The 19153-nt window shown below is 50.5% G+C and overlaps 1 protein-coding gene across 2 annotated transcripts in view; it reads left to right on the top strand.

Annotated features, from left to right (window-relative positions):
- The window catches only part of DAPK2 (death associated protein kinase 2), a 120561-nt gene that overhangs the window by 96786 nt on the left and 4622 nt on the right, over positions 1 to 19153 (top strand). For both annotated transcript variants that reach the window (XM_061182034.1, XM_061182035.1), the window contains 6 exons: positions 929 to 977; positions 1694 to 1720; positions 4548 to 4700; positions 5743 to 5788; positions 17808 to 17897; positions 18008 to 18091. In XM_061182034.1, coding sequence (XP_061038017.1) covers positions 929 to 977; positions 1694 to 1720; positions 4548 to 4700; positions 5743 to 5788; positions 17808 to 17897; positions 18008 to 18091 — 449 coding nt within the window. The remainder of the gene's footprint in view (positions 1 to 928; positions 978 to 1693; positions 1721 to 4547; positions 4701 to 5742; positions 5789 to 17807; positions 17898 to 18007; positions 18092 to 19153) is intronic.

A 19153-nucleotide genomic window follows, 5' to 3' on the forward strand; every position in this document is an offset into this window, starting at 1 on the left:
TCTGGGAGGGTGGGATGGGGGGCACATCCTATAGATGCAGAGGTTTTGATATTATTCTAGATGAGCAAACTTAGCCTTTCCCACTCCCCAGCTTTTTCCATTCGTGGTTAAAAAGTCTCAATCCCTCTCCCTTCTCTAGTTATCATCCTCTCTTTCTTCTCTAGTTCATCACCAAGCTTTTTTAAAGAGTCATCTGCACCCTTATCTCCACTGCCCACACTCAGCGCTCTCTGGGCACTGCAGTGAGTGTGAAATTCAACACTTGCTTTCCGGGGCTTATGGGCTTGATCACCAGGCACCATTTGGTCCTCTTCTCTCCCGGGTAGAGGCTTCTTTCCTAGACTCTGCACCTTCTCCTGGTCATGGCAGCATTCGCACGGCTCCTGTTTCCGCCTGTGTGATGGCTCTGGTCCACCCCACCCCCACCTGCAATACCCAGCCTGTTCCTGGACATCTTCCTCTGGATGCCCCTCGGGCACCCCAGGCTCATCACCTCAGTGGCCACCAGAATGTCCTCCTGCTCCTCAGGTGGGAGTTGCCCTCTTTCAGACAGACTCAGAGGAGTGTGGATTCCCTCTCTGCCTCCTTTTCTCCTCCATCACCTTCCAGCGCTGACCTGACTGGTTTCCAGCAGAGAGTTCTAAAGCAGGCTTTGTTCTAGGCCCCATTGTCCCCTCCCGCATCTTCCTCTCCCCACCCTCCTCTTCCTTTTCCAGGAGTCCCTTTGTCCCATCTTCCTCACTATCAGGATAAAAGGCAACTCCCTTCCTCAAAATCCTTAGACCCAGATTAACCCCATCTGCCTCTCTGATTTTCCTTAGTGAGGATTCAGGATGGAGACATTTGGCACCAAATTCCCTAAAATTCCTTACGATCATCTCTTCTCATTTTCATACCCCTGCTGACTCTTCAACATGGCTTCTTTCAGCTCCAGAAATTGTGAACTATGAGCCCCTGGGCCTGGAGGCTGACATGTGGTAAGTTGTACAGGCCGCCCAGGTGGCCCAGACCCCGGCTCTGGCTGACATCCCCCTTGACCGTGAAAACCTCTTCCTTCACACTGACCTTTCAGAGCCTCTGGCTGCTCTGGGTGTGCTGGACCTGCGGCCAGTTAGCACACGGCCGAGGCAGAGAGCAAGGGGAGAGGTGAGGCTGGAGGTGCAGGCTCACCCCAGGCCTGCTGCAGCCACGATAAAGATGATAGTGACAGTAGCTCATTCCATCAGTCAAGCAAGTGATCACCGGGAGCCTCTTATGTTCTAGGTGCTGTGCTGGGCCGGGGGATCCCGCAGTGATGGATTCTCTGCACAGATGGGGCTCATTTCATGTGAACCATGCTTTACAGTTGGCTAAGCAGCTTGATCACGTGGTTTTCTAAAATCCTCCCAGTGGTCCTGTGAGGTAGTTATCATTTTCCTCATTTTAAGAGGAAAAAGAGGCTCAGAGGTGATCATCGCAGCCTGCATGTGCAGGAGTCTGATCTTGAACCTGGGTCCTTGGACTCAACGTCCAGAGCTTGATGACTCCAAACAAGTCCCAGGCTGCTGCTGAAGAGCGGAGTGGGGAGGGGCGTGGGACTTGAGATGGCATCCAGGGGCTGCCGTGCAAGGGCCCTCAGAACCATGTGGGGAGTCCCTTGCTGGTCTGGGCTGACAGCCACGCAGCCCTGACTTGACTGTTCTTTGTTTTACAGGAGCATCGGCGTCATCACCTACATCCTGTGAGTATTACTGATCCCGGGGCTCTGACCCGGCTCGGATCCAGGGGGAGCGGGAGGGATGAGAGGGGTCAGGCAGACAGACAGACTGACATTTCCTGAGTGCCCACTGTGACCAGATGTGTTAGAGCCACACAGCAAACCTGAGGCTAAGTGCTCTCAGCTCCATTTCATACATTTGACCCTGGGCTTGGGGTTGGGCAGGAACCCAGGAGAGCAACCTGCAGCCCTCCATCCTGCACAGACTGTGCCTGCATCCCTCCTGTGGTTGGGGATCCACCGCTCAGCCTCACCCAGACCCAGGTTTCCTGTGAAAATGTCAGTTTTCACTCCGAAGCCTTGGGACAGCCCTCAAGCTGCCATGCCCTTCCTGACCCTGCCTCTTCTTTCTCTGCCTTTTCCCCTGCCTTTCTCGAGATCCCTTTTGCTCTCATATTCTCTCTCTTCCCTTTTCCCCAGAGTCTCTCTTTCCTGTCTCTGAAGTATTAAGTGCTTAAGCAGAGATTTCCTGCATCGGGTAGTGGACCTGTCACTTTCCATCTCTGTGGCCTGGGGCAGAGACTTAATCTCTGGGCCTGTTTTTCTCATCAGAAAAGTAGGAATCACAAACTTCCTGCCACGGGTGTGTTGTGAGGGTTAAATAAGCCGACGTGCAAACTTCCCGGCACTGCTCAGACACAGACACGGCTGATTAGTTGGTGTTCATTTCATCAGTACTTCCCAACTGTTTCCTCTCACAGCACTCCTGGAAAATGGTATTTTTATGGCACTCTGGGTAGGAGGCAGCCCACAGCCAGAGGGGATGAAGGATGGGGCACCAGCACTCAACTCTCTCAACATCCCTGTAAAGCATCCCTCTGACTCCCCTTGGACTGGGAGCTCTGTGCGATGTGATAGACAACCCCCCCCCGCCCCGCCCATCCTGTCCCCCGAGCTGCAGCAGAGGGTCTCAACCCTGGCTGCACATCAGACCTTTCAATATCTACTGTGGCGCAGGCCCCCCTCCAGATCTATGAAATCAGAATCGCTTGGAGTGGGGTCTGGGCATCAGTATTTTTTAAAAGCCCTGGAGGAATCTGAAGGAGGAATTTGCAGAGAGAGAGAATTTGCTGCATTGCTGTATAGTTCCAGATTAGAGCCAGAATATTCAGATGTTGACTCTTGACACCTTGATATCTTCAGAACTCTGGTTTCCATATTAAAAGAGTATGGAATTCCAGTGTCTCCAGGGCACACAATCTTCTTGTAGCTCATTGAATTCCGTACAGGTTGTTGACTGCCTGCTCCATGGTGGGCACTGTGCCAGGCACTCAGGATACTACCTGAAGGAGAATCTGTCCCGCTTGCCTGGAGCTCCCTGTGTGTGTGGGAGACACCGGACGGCGAACTCTTACCCAGTGGGACCAAGGTTATCCTTTAGGTATGAACATGGCTTTGTGAGACACAGATGGGAGAGCCACTGGTTTGCTGGGACTGCAGAAGGTTTAATGGGAGAGGGGGAGGGGGAGACAGAGAAGTGAGAGAGATTGATTTGAACTGGGCTAGAAGGAATGAGATGAATTCTCCTGGTGGAAAGGGAAGGAAGGGCTGTCCCAGCCGAGGAAGGGAGCAGTGAGCTTGGTAAGTGTGGTGAAATATATGGAGCGTGTGGACCAACTTCTGATGCCTTGCTCAGCAGTTGAGATGTGATTCTATATAAAACAGGGAGTCATAGAGGGTTCTTTGTGTGCTAACAATGACAATAATAATGGCCATCAATTCCAGAGTTCTTAGTATGGGCCAGATTGCATGGAACAGTCTATATATATTTATTCTTCAACATTTTATATATATTTATTCACAACAGTCATGTGAGGTGGAGACTTTTATTTTCTTCAGTTTACAGATGAGGAAACTGCAGCTCAGAGAGGTTGAGTAACTTTCCTAGGTTCATACATGAGTGACAGAGCTGGGATTCAAATCCAGGATTGAAATATCAGATTTTTTTCCAGGGTACCTTGCTTTCACTATCCCAAGAAAGTGTCAGTGGAGGTAGGGATGACCTTTAAGAGGTATTTAGGAAATGGAACCAATAGAAATGGTGAGGGAATGGGAGGAAGAGTCAAAGATGACTGCTGTGTTTCTAGCTTGGGTACGTTCATGAAGTGACATCATTAATCAAGGCAGGGAGCGCATGGAGGGTTAGGGTAGGGCACAGGGACCTCTGGGACAGTGGCACATCTGGAATATGAGTCAGGAGACAGTAGATTCAGGAGTCACTATTTGAACAACACATTCCCCACAAACCCTGCAGGGGAACATCACTCACCCTTCCGGTCCCTAACTGCCCATCTATTGCCACACCTCTCAGGCTTTGCTCAAGCTGCTCCCTTAGCCTAGAAGACCCTCCAGCTCCTTCTGTGGCTGCTGACAACCTCTTCATCCTTCAGGACACAACTGATGCAAATGTCAGCTCTCCCATGAAGCCTGCTCTGGACCTCCCCTCTGTCCTGTGCTCCCCCAGCCCTTTGTCTGGCCTTCTGTTTTATTCTGTGCTCTGCTGGGGATTATGAAGAGCCAGGTCTCTGTATTTGTCTCCCCTCCTCTTTCGAGTCCCTTGAAGACACGGTTTCTCTCTATCACAGGTACTTCCCTCTGTCACAGGAGCTCCATAAAGTGTATTGAATTAGACTCATTTGAAAAGTTGCTGACTGGCCCCGCCAGAGGGGGCAGCAGGGTTGCGGGGAGCCTCCCATGCCCACGCAGCAGTACGAGTCAGGGTTCCCTGAGTCCATCACCCCCACTTTCATCTACTTTCCCACAGTCACGTGTTTCCTCTCTGTGTGCCCAGCCTCAGTGGAGCATCCCCTTTTCTGGGAGACACGAAGCAGGAAACACTGGCAAATATCACAGCAGTGAGTTACGACTTTGGTGAGGAGTTCTTCAGCCAGACCAGCGAGCTGGCCAAGGACTTCATTCGGAAGCTTCTGGTTAAAGAGACCCGGTAAGAGGAGAGAGAAGGGCACTGGCTTCTCAGGTACTGACCCTCTCCTGCCACCTCTCCCAAAGACGTGTCCGTCTGTCCCTGCTTTGCCATGGGCTGTCATCGACCATTGTGGTCTAATCTGGGCAGGTGCTGAGGAGTGTGGACTGGTCAAGACTTGGCATTCATCTTGTTTCCTCAAGTCGTTCTGGTTTCTTTGCCTGCTGAAATGCAAATAAATAACTCTGTGTGTGTGTGTGTGTGTGTGTGTGTGTGTGTGTGTGTGTGTGTGTATAAGTCAGCCTGGGTTTCTCTAGGGCTCATTATCTTTTGCAGTCTGTCCCAAAGGCACCTGGAACTAGGATTCAAAAAGGAAAGTGGCAGGGTTTTCAAGTCAGTTCAGGATGGGAGTGGGCGGAAGTGGGCCCAGAGGGGTCAGAACAGTGGGAGAATAGGAGACCTGCTAATGCCACACCTTCTGCAGGGCCCAAGGTGAGCCCCGTGGCTGTGCGATCAAAGAAGGAGATGGGCAAGGACTTGTAGGGTGCTGGGTGCCCAGAGCACGGCCTAGATGAGACAGGGGTAAGGTCCACAGACTTTAGAAGACCATATCCTCTTGGTCCCACAGATTTGAGAGAGAGGCAGAGTGGGGTCCTCTAAAGTGCAGGGGCCCGATTTCCCTATTGAAGATCAGTGCTAGGTGGGATCACCCTACGTGGGTACAGAGCAGGGAAGGGCAGAGAGTGGATCTGGGAGGCAAACAGAAAAACAGAGACCAAAGGTTTTGCAGTGGAGAGCATTTATGACTCTCCTATAGTGTGGTGTTGGCCCCTTCAACTCTGGGACCAAAGATGAGGGTTTATGTGATGTCATTTTATTGAGGTGTCTTCCTGGACCACTTTCTCTGGAATGCAGAGAATGCAGCCACCTCTGCATCCCTTATTATTCTAGTTTGATGGCAGTGGTTGAAGAATGACAAAAAGGAGGTCTAAGAAGAGTGAGAATGGAGACTGTTGCTCTCAGCTTCTCGTGGATCATCACTGTTTTCTGATCCTCATTGCAGGAAACGGCTCACGATCCAAGAGGCTCTCAGACACCCCTGGATCACGGTAAGGGCACAGTGATGAGTTCCAGTGAGCAGGTCCCTGCTCTGTCGCCAGGGCTGCCTGGGGCAGCCGGATGCAGGGGACCTATGGAAAGGCCTTTGCTTGAAACACTGACCCTCAAGCACAGACGAAAGCTAGTTGGGGGCTTCCAAGGGTCTGGGCTTGTTCAAATAGGTCTACAAGTTTAAGTTTCTATTTCACGTGTTCAGGTGACTTATGAAATGAAACCTTCACAAATGTCAGTTGAACTCCTTGTTCTTTGGGCCCATCTTACAAAGGGTTCTTTGTCAGAGGACATGTCACTGTCATTCTCAAAGCAGAAATCAGGACTCCTCAGTTGTAGAGAGAGATCAATGACAGTTAAAAACCTCAACTTTGTAACCAGGGGTCCTTGTTTCTGACTTTTGAAGTTCTGAGTAAAGGATGACACTCAAACCGGTCACTGGCTTCCTCAGGCCCCTGGAGACTTCAGGGAATGGGGCTCTGAGGGGGAGGCCTGCTGGGAGAGAGAGGTAGCCACTCCTTAGGGCAGTTCCATTCTCTCTGGGGAGGGTGGGGACACAAAGGTGACTCCCTGCCTAACTCGCCTTGTAACTGGGCTTCCAGCTGCTGGGTTTTCAGAGGGCCTTGCAGTCTAGGCACAGTAAAGTGCCAGTGAAAAGCACTTTGGCAGGATAGGAATCAGGAGAGTGGGATTCTGGCCCTAGTTCTGCTGACTGATGAGATGTGTGCTCCCAGGGATGTCACCAGACTTCCCATTCACTGAAATTGTTAAATGGGAGAGCTGGCGAGGATGATCTGAGGGTGCAGATGAGAAGGGGCAGAGGCTCACGGGAGATGGAGGGCAGGGAGGGCTGGAGTGCTCTGGAGAAGGCCAGGTTCATCTGCTTGTTGAAGGATGGGGAAGGCCAGGGGCCCTCCAGGTTTGGGCCCAGACCACAGAGCTAGGGAGTCTGGTGGGCTGCCTCCTAGCTCAGCTTGCCGAGTGTTACCAAGGCCCAGGGAGCCCACTGGCCATGAGGGAGAGAAGCCCCCAGCTTCCCCACATCAGCCATGGCCTCGTTTGCTTCTGCCCTTGAGTGGATGCCTGCAGAATCCTGGCTCTAGCCTGCTTGTCTGTGTGAGCACCCTTAAATGCTATGCGTGTGGAGACCCTCTCTAATGGCCGTGGACCACCCTGCCCTGAAATGAGTGTGCAGGCAGCACCCGTCCTCCTCGACCTGACCTTTCTTAAGGTCTGTGTGGGTGATCGTTCCGCCCTGGTCCGCCCGTGGCCTGGCGCATGCAGTGAATGCAAAGAGGCTGCTCATGTGCCGTCTGCCTGCACCTTGGACTGCGCTTGGAGCAGACGTCCAAGTAACTCTGGCCCTTCTGTCTAAACACCCCCTAGTCCAAAGGAGAGATCAGAACCCCTGAACAGCGCAAGGCAGAGCCCGCCCAGCTGAAGACCGAGCGCCTGAGAGAGTACACCCTCAAATGCCACTCAAGCATGCCCCCCGACAACACCTATGTCAACTTCGAGCGTTTTGCCTGTGTGGTTGAGGACGTGGCTCGGATGGACCAGGGATGCCGGGCCCTGGCGGGGGCCCGTGACACCATCCAGGATGATGTGGAGACCTTGGTCTCCATCTACAATGAGAAGGAGGCTTGGTACCGGGAGGAGAGTGAGAGAGCCCAGCACGACCTGTCCCAGCTCAGGTACGAGTTCCGCAAAGTACAGTCCTCGAAGAAGCTCCTGCGAGAGGACATCCGGGCCACGGGGTCCCGCCTCAGGAGCACAGCCAGGAAACTGGACCATCTGCAGGCGCAGTTTGAAGCCCTGGGGCAGGAGCTCTTGGCAGACTTACAGTGGCTCCAGGAACTGGTGGGCGGCTTCCAGCTGGAGAGTGGGAGCGTGGACAGCCCCAGCTCCGTGTGTTGCCAGGACTCCAGTGAGTGCCTAGGGGAGCTGCTCAACAGATCATGCAGTGAGGATGTCTAGGCCAGCTTGAAGCTCTGAGCACCAGAATCGAGTCAGCAATGCATCCTGGATGGTTTGCTGAAGCCTGTTCCCAACTGCCCTGCCGGGGCATCGACTAGAATTCTCCTGCAGGGGTGTGCGTCTGTAGCATAGCCTTCCACCCCCTTCCCACAATCCAGAATCACGGAGGGGCTAGCTAGTTATCCGTTCTGTACCTCCTCTCACCAGCCTGGTTTTCTGGGAGAGTGGGTGGCAGGGCAGCTAAGCTGTTAAAACGATTGAGGATGAACACCCCTCAGTGTACCCTCCTACAGAGGGAGGACGGCTGGCCCTGGAGAGATACTTGATAACTGATTTGTGATAATGGATTTGTTCACATCTCACTTCTCGCCTTATAGATTGCAGGTCTTGGGTAATATTCTAGTTAACTAGGGATAACAGTCAGTTGGCTTGGTGCTTTCCTGCTGCTGAAGGAGGGATTCTGAATGCACAGAGAAAAGATTACCTTTCATTTATATTGACTTTTCACTTACCAAGCATTTATGGCTTTGATCCTTAAAGGAACCTGTGAGACAGGAAGGTAGGTGGTATTATTATTGTTGTTACTGTCATTTCCATGTAACTGAAGAGGAAATTGACCTCGAGAGGGAAAATGACTTAGGTTCATTCATAGCTAGTTGATACAGATGAAACAGAAACCCAGGATGCCCGACTCTAAGATGAAGTATATGGGAAGAAATAGGCTTTACTGTAAAAATCCACGTTAATATTAAAGTTCAGATCCCAGAGGTAAAGTAAGCATTTTCATGTATTTTGCCAAGTCAGGTGGAAGCCTTATACCTTCAGGCAATTGTCCTAAGCAGTGTGTCCTAGAAGGCACGTAGTTTATCGTTCCCATCCAGCTGTGTCCCTGTCTGAAGATCACCTGCAGAATAGGAAGGAAGGGGCAGCATCTCGCCCTTCTCCACTTCCCGCCTCTGGCTAAGGGCTCCAATCTCGTGTTGGGAATGAAGGCCAGAAAGGACTCAACAAGCAGGTTCCTTTTCTCATGTCCCTAAGGTCTGAAGAGGGTGGACATTAAGATTGGGGAGCCCAAGGCTCAGTGCTCCCTTCCTGACCTCAAGCCGTGCGCACCCCTCCCTGAGGACTGGATCATCTTGTCTCCCTCTTCCCGGAGGAGGGGCCAGCCAACTAGTCACAGAGAAAGAGTGTGGAGTGTGGGCCCAGTGCTGTGCTAGAAGCTTGGGGGTGAGGGAACAGATTGTATCATTTCAAAGTACCTTCACAGACTCACAACCCCCCCCCCCCGTCAGATAGGTGGGGTAGGTGTTATTCCCAATTTGGAGCTGAGGAAACAGAGAGGATGTGATTTGCCCAAGGTCACAATAGTGGCAAAAGTGGAGACCTTCTGATGATGTCTGTTGCTCCTTCTGCTTCCCCTAACTGCCCCAGTCTCCAAGAGTTTACTCTCTGCTGTGGGGCAGGTTACACCAAGATGCATCCATCTATGCATTCACAAAGAATTTTTAAGTACCTATCTACTGCCAGGCATTCAGCCTGGCCCCAGGGATACAATGTTGAGTGAAAACAGGCATGTTTCCTGCCTTCACGAAGTTTGCAGTCCAGTAACGGATTCCAACATTCATCAAGAACATTTTACAAAGGTAGAACTGCAGCTGGGACCTATGCAATGAAAGAGAAGGATGCAGCACTGCAGGAGCCTGCAGTGGGGGATGATCTAGTCAGGGAAAGCATCCCTGAGGTGGTGATGCTGGAGCTGAGATCAGCTAAGCAAACCAGGGAGAAGGTAGTGCTCCCACAGAGCTGTCATGCCAGGGCTCTGTGCTGGGAGGGGGCCTGGGAGCTGAAATTGCTCAGACAGAAAGAAGGCTGGAGGGGAGAGAATAGAGTATGGTGTGGATGTGCCTGGAGAGAAGACAGGACCAGCAGGGCTTTGCCGTATTAAAGAGCTCTGCCTTCATCCCAAGAGTCATGGGGAGCCATGATGGGTGCCAGGCAATCAACGGCCTGACGTGCTGGCGGGGGCAGGGATGCCCAGTGAGCAGCACAGATGGGGAGTGGTTTAGGATGAGGCATGAGATTGTGATCCCATGAAACCATTTCTTTAAAATCCTACCTCTAATTCTATTTGCATGCTGGATCACTTCAAATATCATATATAATATTTGTAACAGAAACTTTTTCATCAACTGTAAGAAAGCATATTTTCATCAAATGTAAATGCATCATTATTTTATGACCCCAAAATAAAGAAAAAAAAAGCCCAAGATGGGAAGTCCAATAGGAGACTCCACATACAAAGCTGGGACACCCTCACTGAAAGGGTAGATGGGAAATAATGCCACCAGGCAGGAAGGGGAGGCAAGGGAATGTGTGTGTCTCAACCTTGACACTGGGTAGAGGGATGGAAAAATCCTCCACTGAGAATAGGAGTCCCAGGTCCGTGGTACTCGTGCAGGTTTGCTTTCTGCATTTGCACCATCAGTGGGATCCAAAAGAACCTCAAAACAAGTGAATAAACAAAACAACAACAACAACAAAGAAAAAGAACCTCGAGCAGAGAATCTGACGTCAAACGGTTTGAGGCTGGGTGGCCCCAATGGCTGGCAGAATCAGTGTGGTCATCTTCCGGAACACCTGCCTTCACTTCAGACCGACAGTAAGGATATGATGCCATTGTTTGGGAGTTAAGTCCTGATTTCAGAGATCCAAAAATGTGCATCTTGGAATCAATGGAAGATGGCAAAGCCCTGTTCCCTAAACCCTGTCTGGAAGAACTGATGCAAAAGACCCATCTACGAGCTCTCCAAGAACTTTCCTGCCCTGTTACAGGACATGATGTACCCATTTGGCATAAGGCACTGCAAAGATTAAAGGTCCCTCTGGCCAAGTCAACAGGTTTCCTAAGGAAAGGAAGCCCCTGATTGAGCAACTCAGGGCAAACTTTCTTGTGAAGGTCGAAATAAAATGCAATAAAGTAGTAAGATGTGGATGATGATTTGAATTAGGGAGACTGGGAAAAGGGAGAGAGGAGTGGTTATTTTAGAATCCTGGCATCAGCTTCACACTGTCCATACTGGGGGGTCCTCAGACGTGAGCTACCTGACACCCTCTTTTTACAGGATTTTACAGGACAGGATTTGTCTAGAGTCCCTCAGCTAGTCAGCCCCAGAGCTGGGGTCAGAACCCTAAGTGGTTTTCCTCACAGTAGTGGAATCGTCTTCTCTGTGTTCATGTCCAGTCGTGGGTAACAACTTGTCATTTAGATGTTTTATGAACAGACTCTTTTATGTACTAAGAGTTTCCAAAGACAAAGTGAAGTGAAGTGAAAAATGCCCCCCAAGTCTTTCAGGGAAATCAGAGGAGACTGTGACCTTCCTCTGTCACCTGGCTAGTCCAACTCCCATCACCCTTTGGCAGCAGAACCTGAGGCGAAGGGGAGCCCAAGGAAGCCTGTGGAATGCCCAGCCAGAGGACCTGCTGGATTCCTCCCCACACGCCCACAGCTGGCATTTTAACAGAGACATCAAGGACAGGGCAGGGCAGGGCCGATGGTGACGGGATGGGGTGTTTCGTTGGTACCTAGACGGACGAAGACCTGGGGGGCGCCGCTCTGTGGGCCGGCCCATCTACCGTCACAGAGGATCCTTTCATTCACCAGGCTGTGAATGAAAGGTCAGCCTCTGTGCTCTGGGCAAATGCCATCCTGGGGAGGGCAGGGTGAGCGTGTGACATCTTCCTGAATAGCGATTCCCAAGGAGGCTGGAGAGTCGGCGCCTGGAGAAGGCAGCAGTCTGTCCCTGCTCTGAGGCAGAGGCATGCTGCACACGATTACCCTTTTGCGTGGGGAAGGGTGGAGATGGCGTGATAACGTGGTAACTGGTGATTCTGCAGATGCAGGATGCTGGCAGTGAAGGGATGGAGCAGAGTAATAATGGTAGGAGAAGCCAGAGTCTCCTCTGTGAACCCCTTCCCCGTACCACCCACCCACCTCTCCAGGTGATCTTGAAGGTGGCGACTTCCCACCTCACTCCATCAGGCGGTGCTGTGGGCCCTGGTGGGAGGTGGCTGGGTGCTCAGCTCCCACCCCCACTGGCAGCCTCTGTACATGTCTGTGGAACTGAATGGCCTTTTCTGCTTTGTCGGTGAAACTCTTGGCCTGTGGGGAAGATTCTTTGCCCTGGAGAGGAGACCCAGCAGTGGGCATATTTGAGGAGCAGAAGCGGCCAGTTCATTGAACAAACACTGGCTGTGCTCTGGCTCTGGAGGGAGGTGACAGATAAAGACAAGACAACCCCTGAATAAAAGACTCAGTGTCTGGGACAGATGGGGCCCCAACCAACTGGGAGGTGAGGAAGGCCATGGTGAGTGAGAAAACAGGGGTACCTAATATTCCAGAAAACAGGAGGGAGATGAACTCTGTCTGAGGAAGGGTAAGAGAGGTGGCAGAGGGCAGAAACATTCTTGGGGGGTGGGGTCTTGCCCCCAACACTCCCCTCCAAGCTGTAGCCTTGTGGGGAAGGTACCAGGCAGAATTTGGAGGGCTGGGGATGAGCCCAGCTTGGTGTCAGGAACCTGGAGCTGTCAAATGGAGATTAAAGGTGAGGAGATTACAGAGATTTAAAAGAGGGAGACTTTCTGTTTTTAACTTTTTGTTATGGGGGATTTTCAAAACTTGCACAAAAGTATTGAGATTGGCAGAGTGAATTCCACGTACTTATTACCCAGCTTTGAAGTAATTTAAAGCAAACTTCAGACTGACTTACCTCATAAATTCTTCAGCAGGAATCTCTGATAGGGAGTTTCTTTTTACTATGACCACTGTGCCATTATCACACCTGACAAAATCAAGAATAATTACTTATTATCATCTGGATACACACTCTGGAGTCACATGCCCCTGCTTTTCTTAAGGGTGTCCTGTTATACTCTGTTTGTTCAAATCAGGATCCAAACGCAGACCGCACATGGCAGTTGGATGTTATGTCTCTCAAGTCTCTTCAGTACAGGAGGGAGAGCTTTTGAAGCTTTTCCTGGGGATGAAAACTTGCTCAGAAAACTGAAGGTCCCAGAGAGAAGATTAAAAGTGAAGAGTGTATCCATGCTGAGACCTAACTCAGAAAAGTAAGGCCGGGTCAGGCAAGGAAAGGGACATTCTTACCTCTTTCCATTGGCTTGTTCAATGTAGGGACAACCTGCAGGAACACAGCCTCTCTGCAGCTCTCCCCACCCATGCATAAGGAGGTAGAGACTCAGGCCCCTATAAGCCTCACGTGCTCCTTTCCTGGTTAAACAGGGAGGTAAGGCCAGCAGGGCCCAGGCTCCAGCCAGCAAAACAGCCAGCAAAAGGAAGAGGTGGAGATGCCACCTACAGAGAGATGCCACTAAGGGAGATGAAGGAGCGAGGCTCAGAGAGACAGTCCTGGGTAGGAGAGGAAAGTGGGTGCTCAGGTGTCCATGGCTTTCAGTGGAGGATGGGGCTGGAGTAGTGACTCAGATGGAGGTTCGAAAAGTTGCAAACTGTTGGCAGTTTGTAGAGGAGGCCTGGTATTTATTTATTTATGATTTTATTTTATTTTTTTAATAGATCTTTATTGGAGTATAGTTGCTTCACAATACTGTGTTAGTTTCTGTTGCACAACAAAGTGAATCAGCCGTATGCATACATACACATGTCCCCATAACCCCTCCCTCTTGCGTCTCCCTCCCATCCTCCCTATCCCACCCCTCTGGGTCATCGCATAGCACCGAGCCCATCTCCCTGTGCTGTGCTGCTGCTTCCCAGCAGCCAACTATTTTACATTCGGTAGTGTATATATATCGATGCTACTCTCACTTCGCCCCAGCTTCGCCCTCCCACCCCATGTCCTCAAGTCCATTTTCTATGTCTACCTCTTTATTCCTGCCCTGCAACTAGGTTCATCAGTACCATTTTTTTTTAGATTCCATATATATGCGTTAGCATACGGTATTTGTTTTTCTCTTTCTGACTTACTTCACTCTGTATGACAGACTCTAGGTCCATCCACCTCACTACAAATAACTCAATTTCGTTTCTTTTTATGGAGGCCTGGTATTTAGAGAAAGTCTTTGGAGTGCCTCTTCTGGAAAGCCAGGGTCTGTCTTTATGCCTGGGAGGATGGCTGCTGCTTCATCTCCCTGCTCTGTGGATGTCGGTGCTGCCTAGCTCTCCCCGATGGACTTTTTCAGAGACACTTGCATCTGCATAAACAAAACCTGACTTAGCCACAGCGTTCTGTCTTCTTTTCTCCCTTCCCAACATTTTTCTGAGACACCAAACATGCTCCTAGGAGCCTGGTCAAAATCGCCCACACTCTCTGGTATCGCTGAAGGACCACAAGGCTGGAAGGTGGGCACTGTTTGTTTGCAGAAAGGGGAGGGTCAGGAGAAGGCGGAACAAACTCTGTTGCCCCTCACACCCTGAATTTAATCCAAAGTGTTGGTGCCACATTCCTTCTGGGAACTGATTTCACTGCAGAATTTATATCTCTCTGCCTTCTTGCCTAGATGACAGTGTCAGCGCTTGGTGAGCCTCTTAGCAACCAACAAGGCCCATTGATTGGGAAAGGCCAGCCTGACAGGTTTATAGCCTCTTCCTCAGAGTTCATGCTGATTTGTGTAGCATATAGACAGGGCCCTAGAAGTAACTGCATCACCTCCCATGAACGGCCTCTGGGAATGGTCCGATGTGATATTTTAGTTGGGCATCTCTGCTCAGCGGCTGGCACTGCTGGACCAGTTGGAAGGTGGGATTCTCACTAACAGGATTCCCCTAGCCTGCCTGTCAACCTTCCATATGTGGGGTTTAGCCATCTCTCTCCTCGCAAGGGTGCCAATCAGTAAGTAGACAAAAAGAGGTCCCTTCACTCCCAGAGTCTACTAATACCAGCTCATCAAACTCTCCAAGTGAAGTGCAAGAGTGTCCCTTGCAAGGGTTCAACTCGAAGGTGAATTGCAGACATTTGTGAAGTTAGAGGTAGAAATCTTCTGTGGGCTGGGAAGGCAGGATGCCAGTCACCTTGGGAAGGAGAAACTAGTTGCTGAGAGGTATGGGGAAGTGGAATTAACAACAAATGAATAAATATGGAATAAAATGTCAGGTAGTGACAGGTGCTATGAAGAACTGGGGCAGAGGCACAGTGAGTTGCATGGGGCAGCTGGGTGCTATTTTATATAGGGTGGTCAAGCAAGGCCTCCTGAGGAGGTGACATTTGATCAAAGACCTGAACAAAATGACAAAGTAAATACAGTAAGACCCAGAGACCTTGGGTTCCTGGACCAGCAAGCAGACCCATGCAATGAAAGCCACAGGGACAGGAAGGAGATGGGGAGAAAATCAGGTTACAGAAGGACCCAGATGATACAGGCCTTGGGGTTCTTGGTGAGCTTGTTGGGTTCTATTGAGAGTGCCCAGAAGCTGCTGGAAGGTTTTGATGCCAGGAAAAGGCAGGCTCAGCACAGATCAGTTGCCCTCTGCCCTCTTTTGCATCTCTCTTCCAGGTGGGACCTAAACCCAGGGCTGGGCTTGCGGAGGAGATGAGAGGTGGTTAAGGAAAGAGCTGGGAGAGCAGCGCATGGCCTGATGGTCCCCTCAGAGCCCCCATCCTTTTCTCTTCTCTCTCCTCTCTGCCTTCCTCCTTTTCCTCCTCTCTCCCCTCCTGCACTCTTTGGCCCAAACCACTGTGTCCCATTTTGGGGGAGTGAATAGCCCCTGGCTCTCTCGTCTCCCTTCTGTGTCAAGGTTGCGTGCACTCTCCTCCCTGCTCCCTGACCTCCCCAGGACTCTGCCTCTCACCTTGCTGATTCCCAGGCAGAGCTGTGGGGAGTCATGGGGTCATGACACCCTTCCATGGTCTCACGGCTGGGCTGATCCAGGTGCCTGGGCCTCTCACTGGTGGGAATGAGCAGGTCCTGGGACTTCGTTGTGGTTTGATTCTGCAGCAGCTCAGGGGAACAGTTTATCCGTACAGCTCTTCAGCGCCCACTGTCTTATGCTCTGGATCAGGAGTGGGTAGTGAGGAAACATTGACAAAAACATGAAGGAAATTCTTCCTATTGTTGTTCACTAGTGGGATGACTCCACTGCAGAGCTGACCGAGAGAGGTGCTAAGTATAATAAAGGAGCACACATGTTTTGGTCATGTTGGGAGACAGAGACAGCGTTTCTTGGAAGTTATCTTGGAAGAGGTCATGTTTGAATTGGGCTTTGAAACACACAGAGGCCGTCCTGGAGGAGGGAGATTGGGTAAACAGGGAAAGGGCCTCCTGCCAGAAGATGTCAGGTCCAGAGCAGTGTGGGCCGGCCATATGCACTGGCTTCCACTGGCACCTGGCGCCATGATGAAAAGTAAACAGGCATGGAGGTGTGCTTGCAGTGTGGTTAGGAGACAAGACCAGCATCAGGAATCAATGAGTGACCTCACTCAGCGGTCACTGAGGTGCCAGAGGAGGCACTGCTGTGAGGAGGCTGTCAGAGCAGAGAGAAGAATAGAGCTGGATGGGACCTTATGGATCGCCCCGGGCAGTTCATTTCCTTGAGGTCACGGAGTCATTTAAGAATCGTTGGAAGCTATTGACTCTTCTCAGAGGAAATGTATGTCTGTACCTATACATTAAGTTTTTTTTTTATTGAGCTATAATTCACATACTATAAAATTTACCATTTGAAAATGTACAATTCAGTGCTTTTTAGTATATTCACAAGGTTATACAACCATCATTACTATCTAATTCCAGGACATTTTCATTACCCCAGAAAGAAACTTCACACCCTTTCATAGATAGTCATTCCCCATTCTCCCCTCTTTCCAGCCCTGGCAACTACTAATCTACTTTCTGTCTCTGTGGATTTGCCTATTCTGGACATTTTATGTAATTAGAATCATACAATATGTGGCCTCTTGTGTCTGGCATCTTTCACTTATTATACTGTTTTCAAGGTTTATCCATGTTGTACTATGTATTAGTACTTCATTCTTTCCATGAATGGATTTTCCATTCAGTTCTTCCATTGAATGGATATACCACATTTTGTTTGTCCATTCATCAGTTGATGCACATTTAGGTCCTGTCCATTTTTTGCCTATTATGAATAATGCTGCTATGAACATTCATGTACAAGTTTATGCACTAAAATTTGCAGACCATTTCAGGAGGTTCACAGAACCCCTGAAACCCATCTCTTGATTTCTCAATCTAGGAAAACCTTGTTTTACGAAGAGGCAGGAATTCATGAGGGAATGGACTCCTCACATTGGAGTCCATTAAATATGTCCAGTTTCTTTTGTATATCAATTACATCGCAATAAAGCTTTTATAAAAAGATGGAATGGAGAAGACAGGAAGGCTATCAATAATATATTACTATTTATTGAGCAGCTCTAAGCTAAGCACTTTACATCCCACATTTACTTAATCCTAAACAACCCTGTGACACAATGTTATTTATTATCCCCATATTACAGATGAGAAAACTGAGGCTCAGAGAAGCCATGCCAGGTTTCTTGGAGAAGTTAGGGTTTAAGCTAAGCCTTGACTGCCAAGCAGTGAAAGGCAACTACACATCCCATCTCCTCTCGACCCCCATCAAAGCCCCTATTTCCTTACATTTATTTTTGAATGGAGTACTAATGCCCCCTCTGCTAACGAGGCATCCATTTTGCTAGGCCCAGAACTGGCCCAGTGCACAGTGGGCATCCTGGGCTGCTGTACGATGACCCTTCCCCAGAGTGACCCATGATTGAAGGACCTGCCTCCTGCTCTTCCCCTTCGGGGAGGTAGGGGCTGAGCCTCCAGCCCAGCCAGCGTGCACATCTGGCTGCGGTAATAATAGCGCAGGGGTGCTGAGGGCATCTCCGGAACAGCTGAGACTTCTGGAGCCGTTGCCCTCAGCGTGAGGTTCCTCTGTGTGCGCTGCCCAGCAGGGAGGTCCCGGGGTCAGGCTAAGGATGGCGTGTAGTCAGGGGTCCTGCTGCCGTCCGAAGCCCAGCGTCAGCCGCCATGCTCTGCTTTGTCTCCCAGCCTGTGGACAACCAGCAAGCCCTGGTGCGCAGGGAGTCCCTGGTCAACCTGGAGAACTTCAAGAAGCAGTACGTCCGCAGGCGGTGGAAGGTGCGTCAGGGCTTAGGGGTAGGGGCGGGGGGCCCAGGTGGGCTCCTGGTTACCTCCAGGGTCTCGGTGCACATTCTCACCTGGCGGTTCCTCTCCTCTCCCTCCCTCAGCTCTCCTTCAGCATCGTCTCCTTGTGTAACCACCTCACCCGCTCCCTGATGAAGAAGGTGCAGCTGAGGCAGAATGAGGACCTGGTGGGTAAATGCAGTGCCCTGATTGGGTGGAATTCTGGGTATGGCCTGGAGCTGGGGGGAGGGGGGCGGGGAGAGGAGGTGGGGCTTAACTGTTTCTGCAGGCTCTGCACTGTGATCTGTGTTCAGCGGGGACCACTGGGGTAGTGCTGGGAGGGGGCGCTCCAAGGGGGCAGCATGAGCCTCTGGAGGACCTCGAATCCTTTCTTGGTGGGCTTTCAAAGGGACTGCTGTTGCCAGTCCACAGCCCTAGCCTTCCCCTGAGGACCTGTAGCCTGCCAGGGACCGTGGGAACACTGGACAATGAGACTACCGGGGGCAATCCAAAATCAATTCCTGACAATCCAAGGATCTGCTTTAGAATGAAAGCTTTACATTCATTTGCCGATTTTTCCATTTCTGTTTTGCTTTAGAGTGCCAATAATAATAAAAACAATAATATTTAGATGATATCTTATATTTGATTAGCTTGTTGCAGTTTTACGTACATCTAAAATGAGAGACTTACAATGTAATATAGTAGTCAAGAGCATGGCCTCTGGAGCCAGACTGCTAGGATTCAAATCTTCCACTTACTGTGTGACCTTGAGGAAATTACTTAACCTCTCTGTGCCAAAATGTCATCATTTGTAAAATGGGGTTAACAATAGTTCCTACCTCACGGGGTAGTCATGAGGATTAAATGATGACATATTCTTAGAGCCTGGCATTTTAAGTGCTCAATACTTATTAGCAGCTATTATTGTTGTTTAAAATCCTCGTATAGACTGTAAAATGCAGTGCTGGTGCTACGAAATGCAGTGTTAGTATTGCAGCTGGTCAAGGTTCCCTGACAGACCCTCCCCGCTGCTCACCGAGTGTGGTGAGGGCCCCAGGAGTGTCTAGGATGGCACAGGTCAGGACAGAAGGTGACTGCCTGCTCAGGAAGAGGCTGGAAGGTGGCAGCCTGAGGTGAATGCGCTGTCAGCCCTGGGCAGCCTCGGGGCGCACAGCACTTAGGCTGCATCGCAGGACCTGGCACAGCCTCTGTGCTCCCCCCACCAGCCTGAGCTCTTCTTGATTCTC

The sequence above is a fragment of the Eubalaena glacialis genome, chromosome 2 (assembly GCF_028564815.1).
Source record: "Eubalaena glacialis isolate mEubGla1 chromosome 2, mEubGla1.1.hap2.+ XY, whole genome shotgun sequence".
Classification (NCBI taxonomy): Eukaryota; Metazoa; Chordata; class Mammalia; order Artiodactyla; family Balaenidae; genus Eubalaena; species Eubalaena glacialis.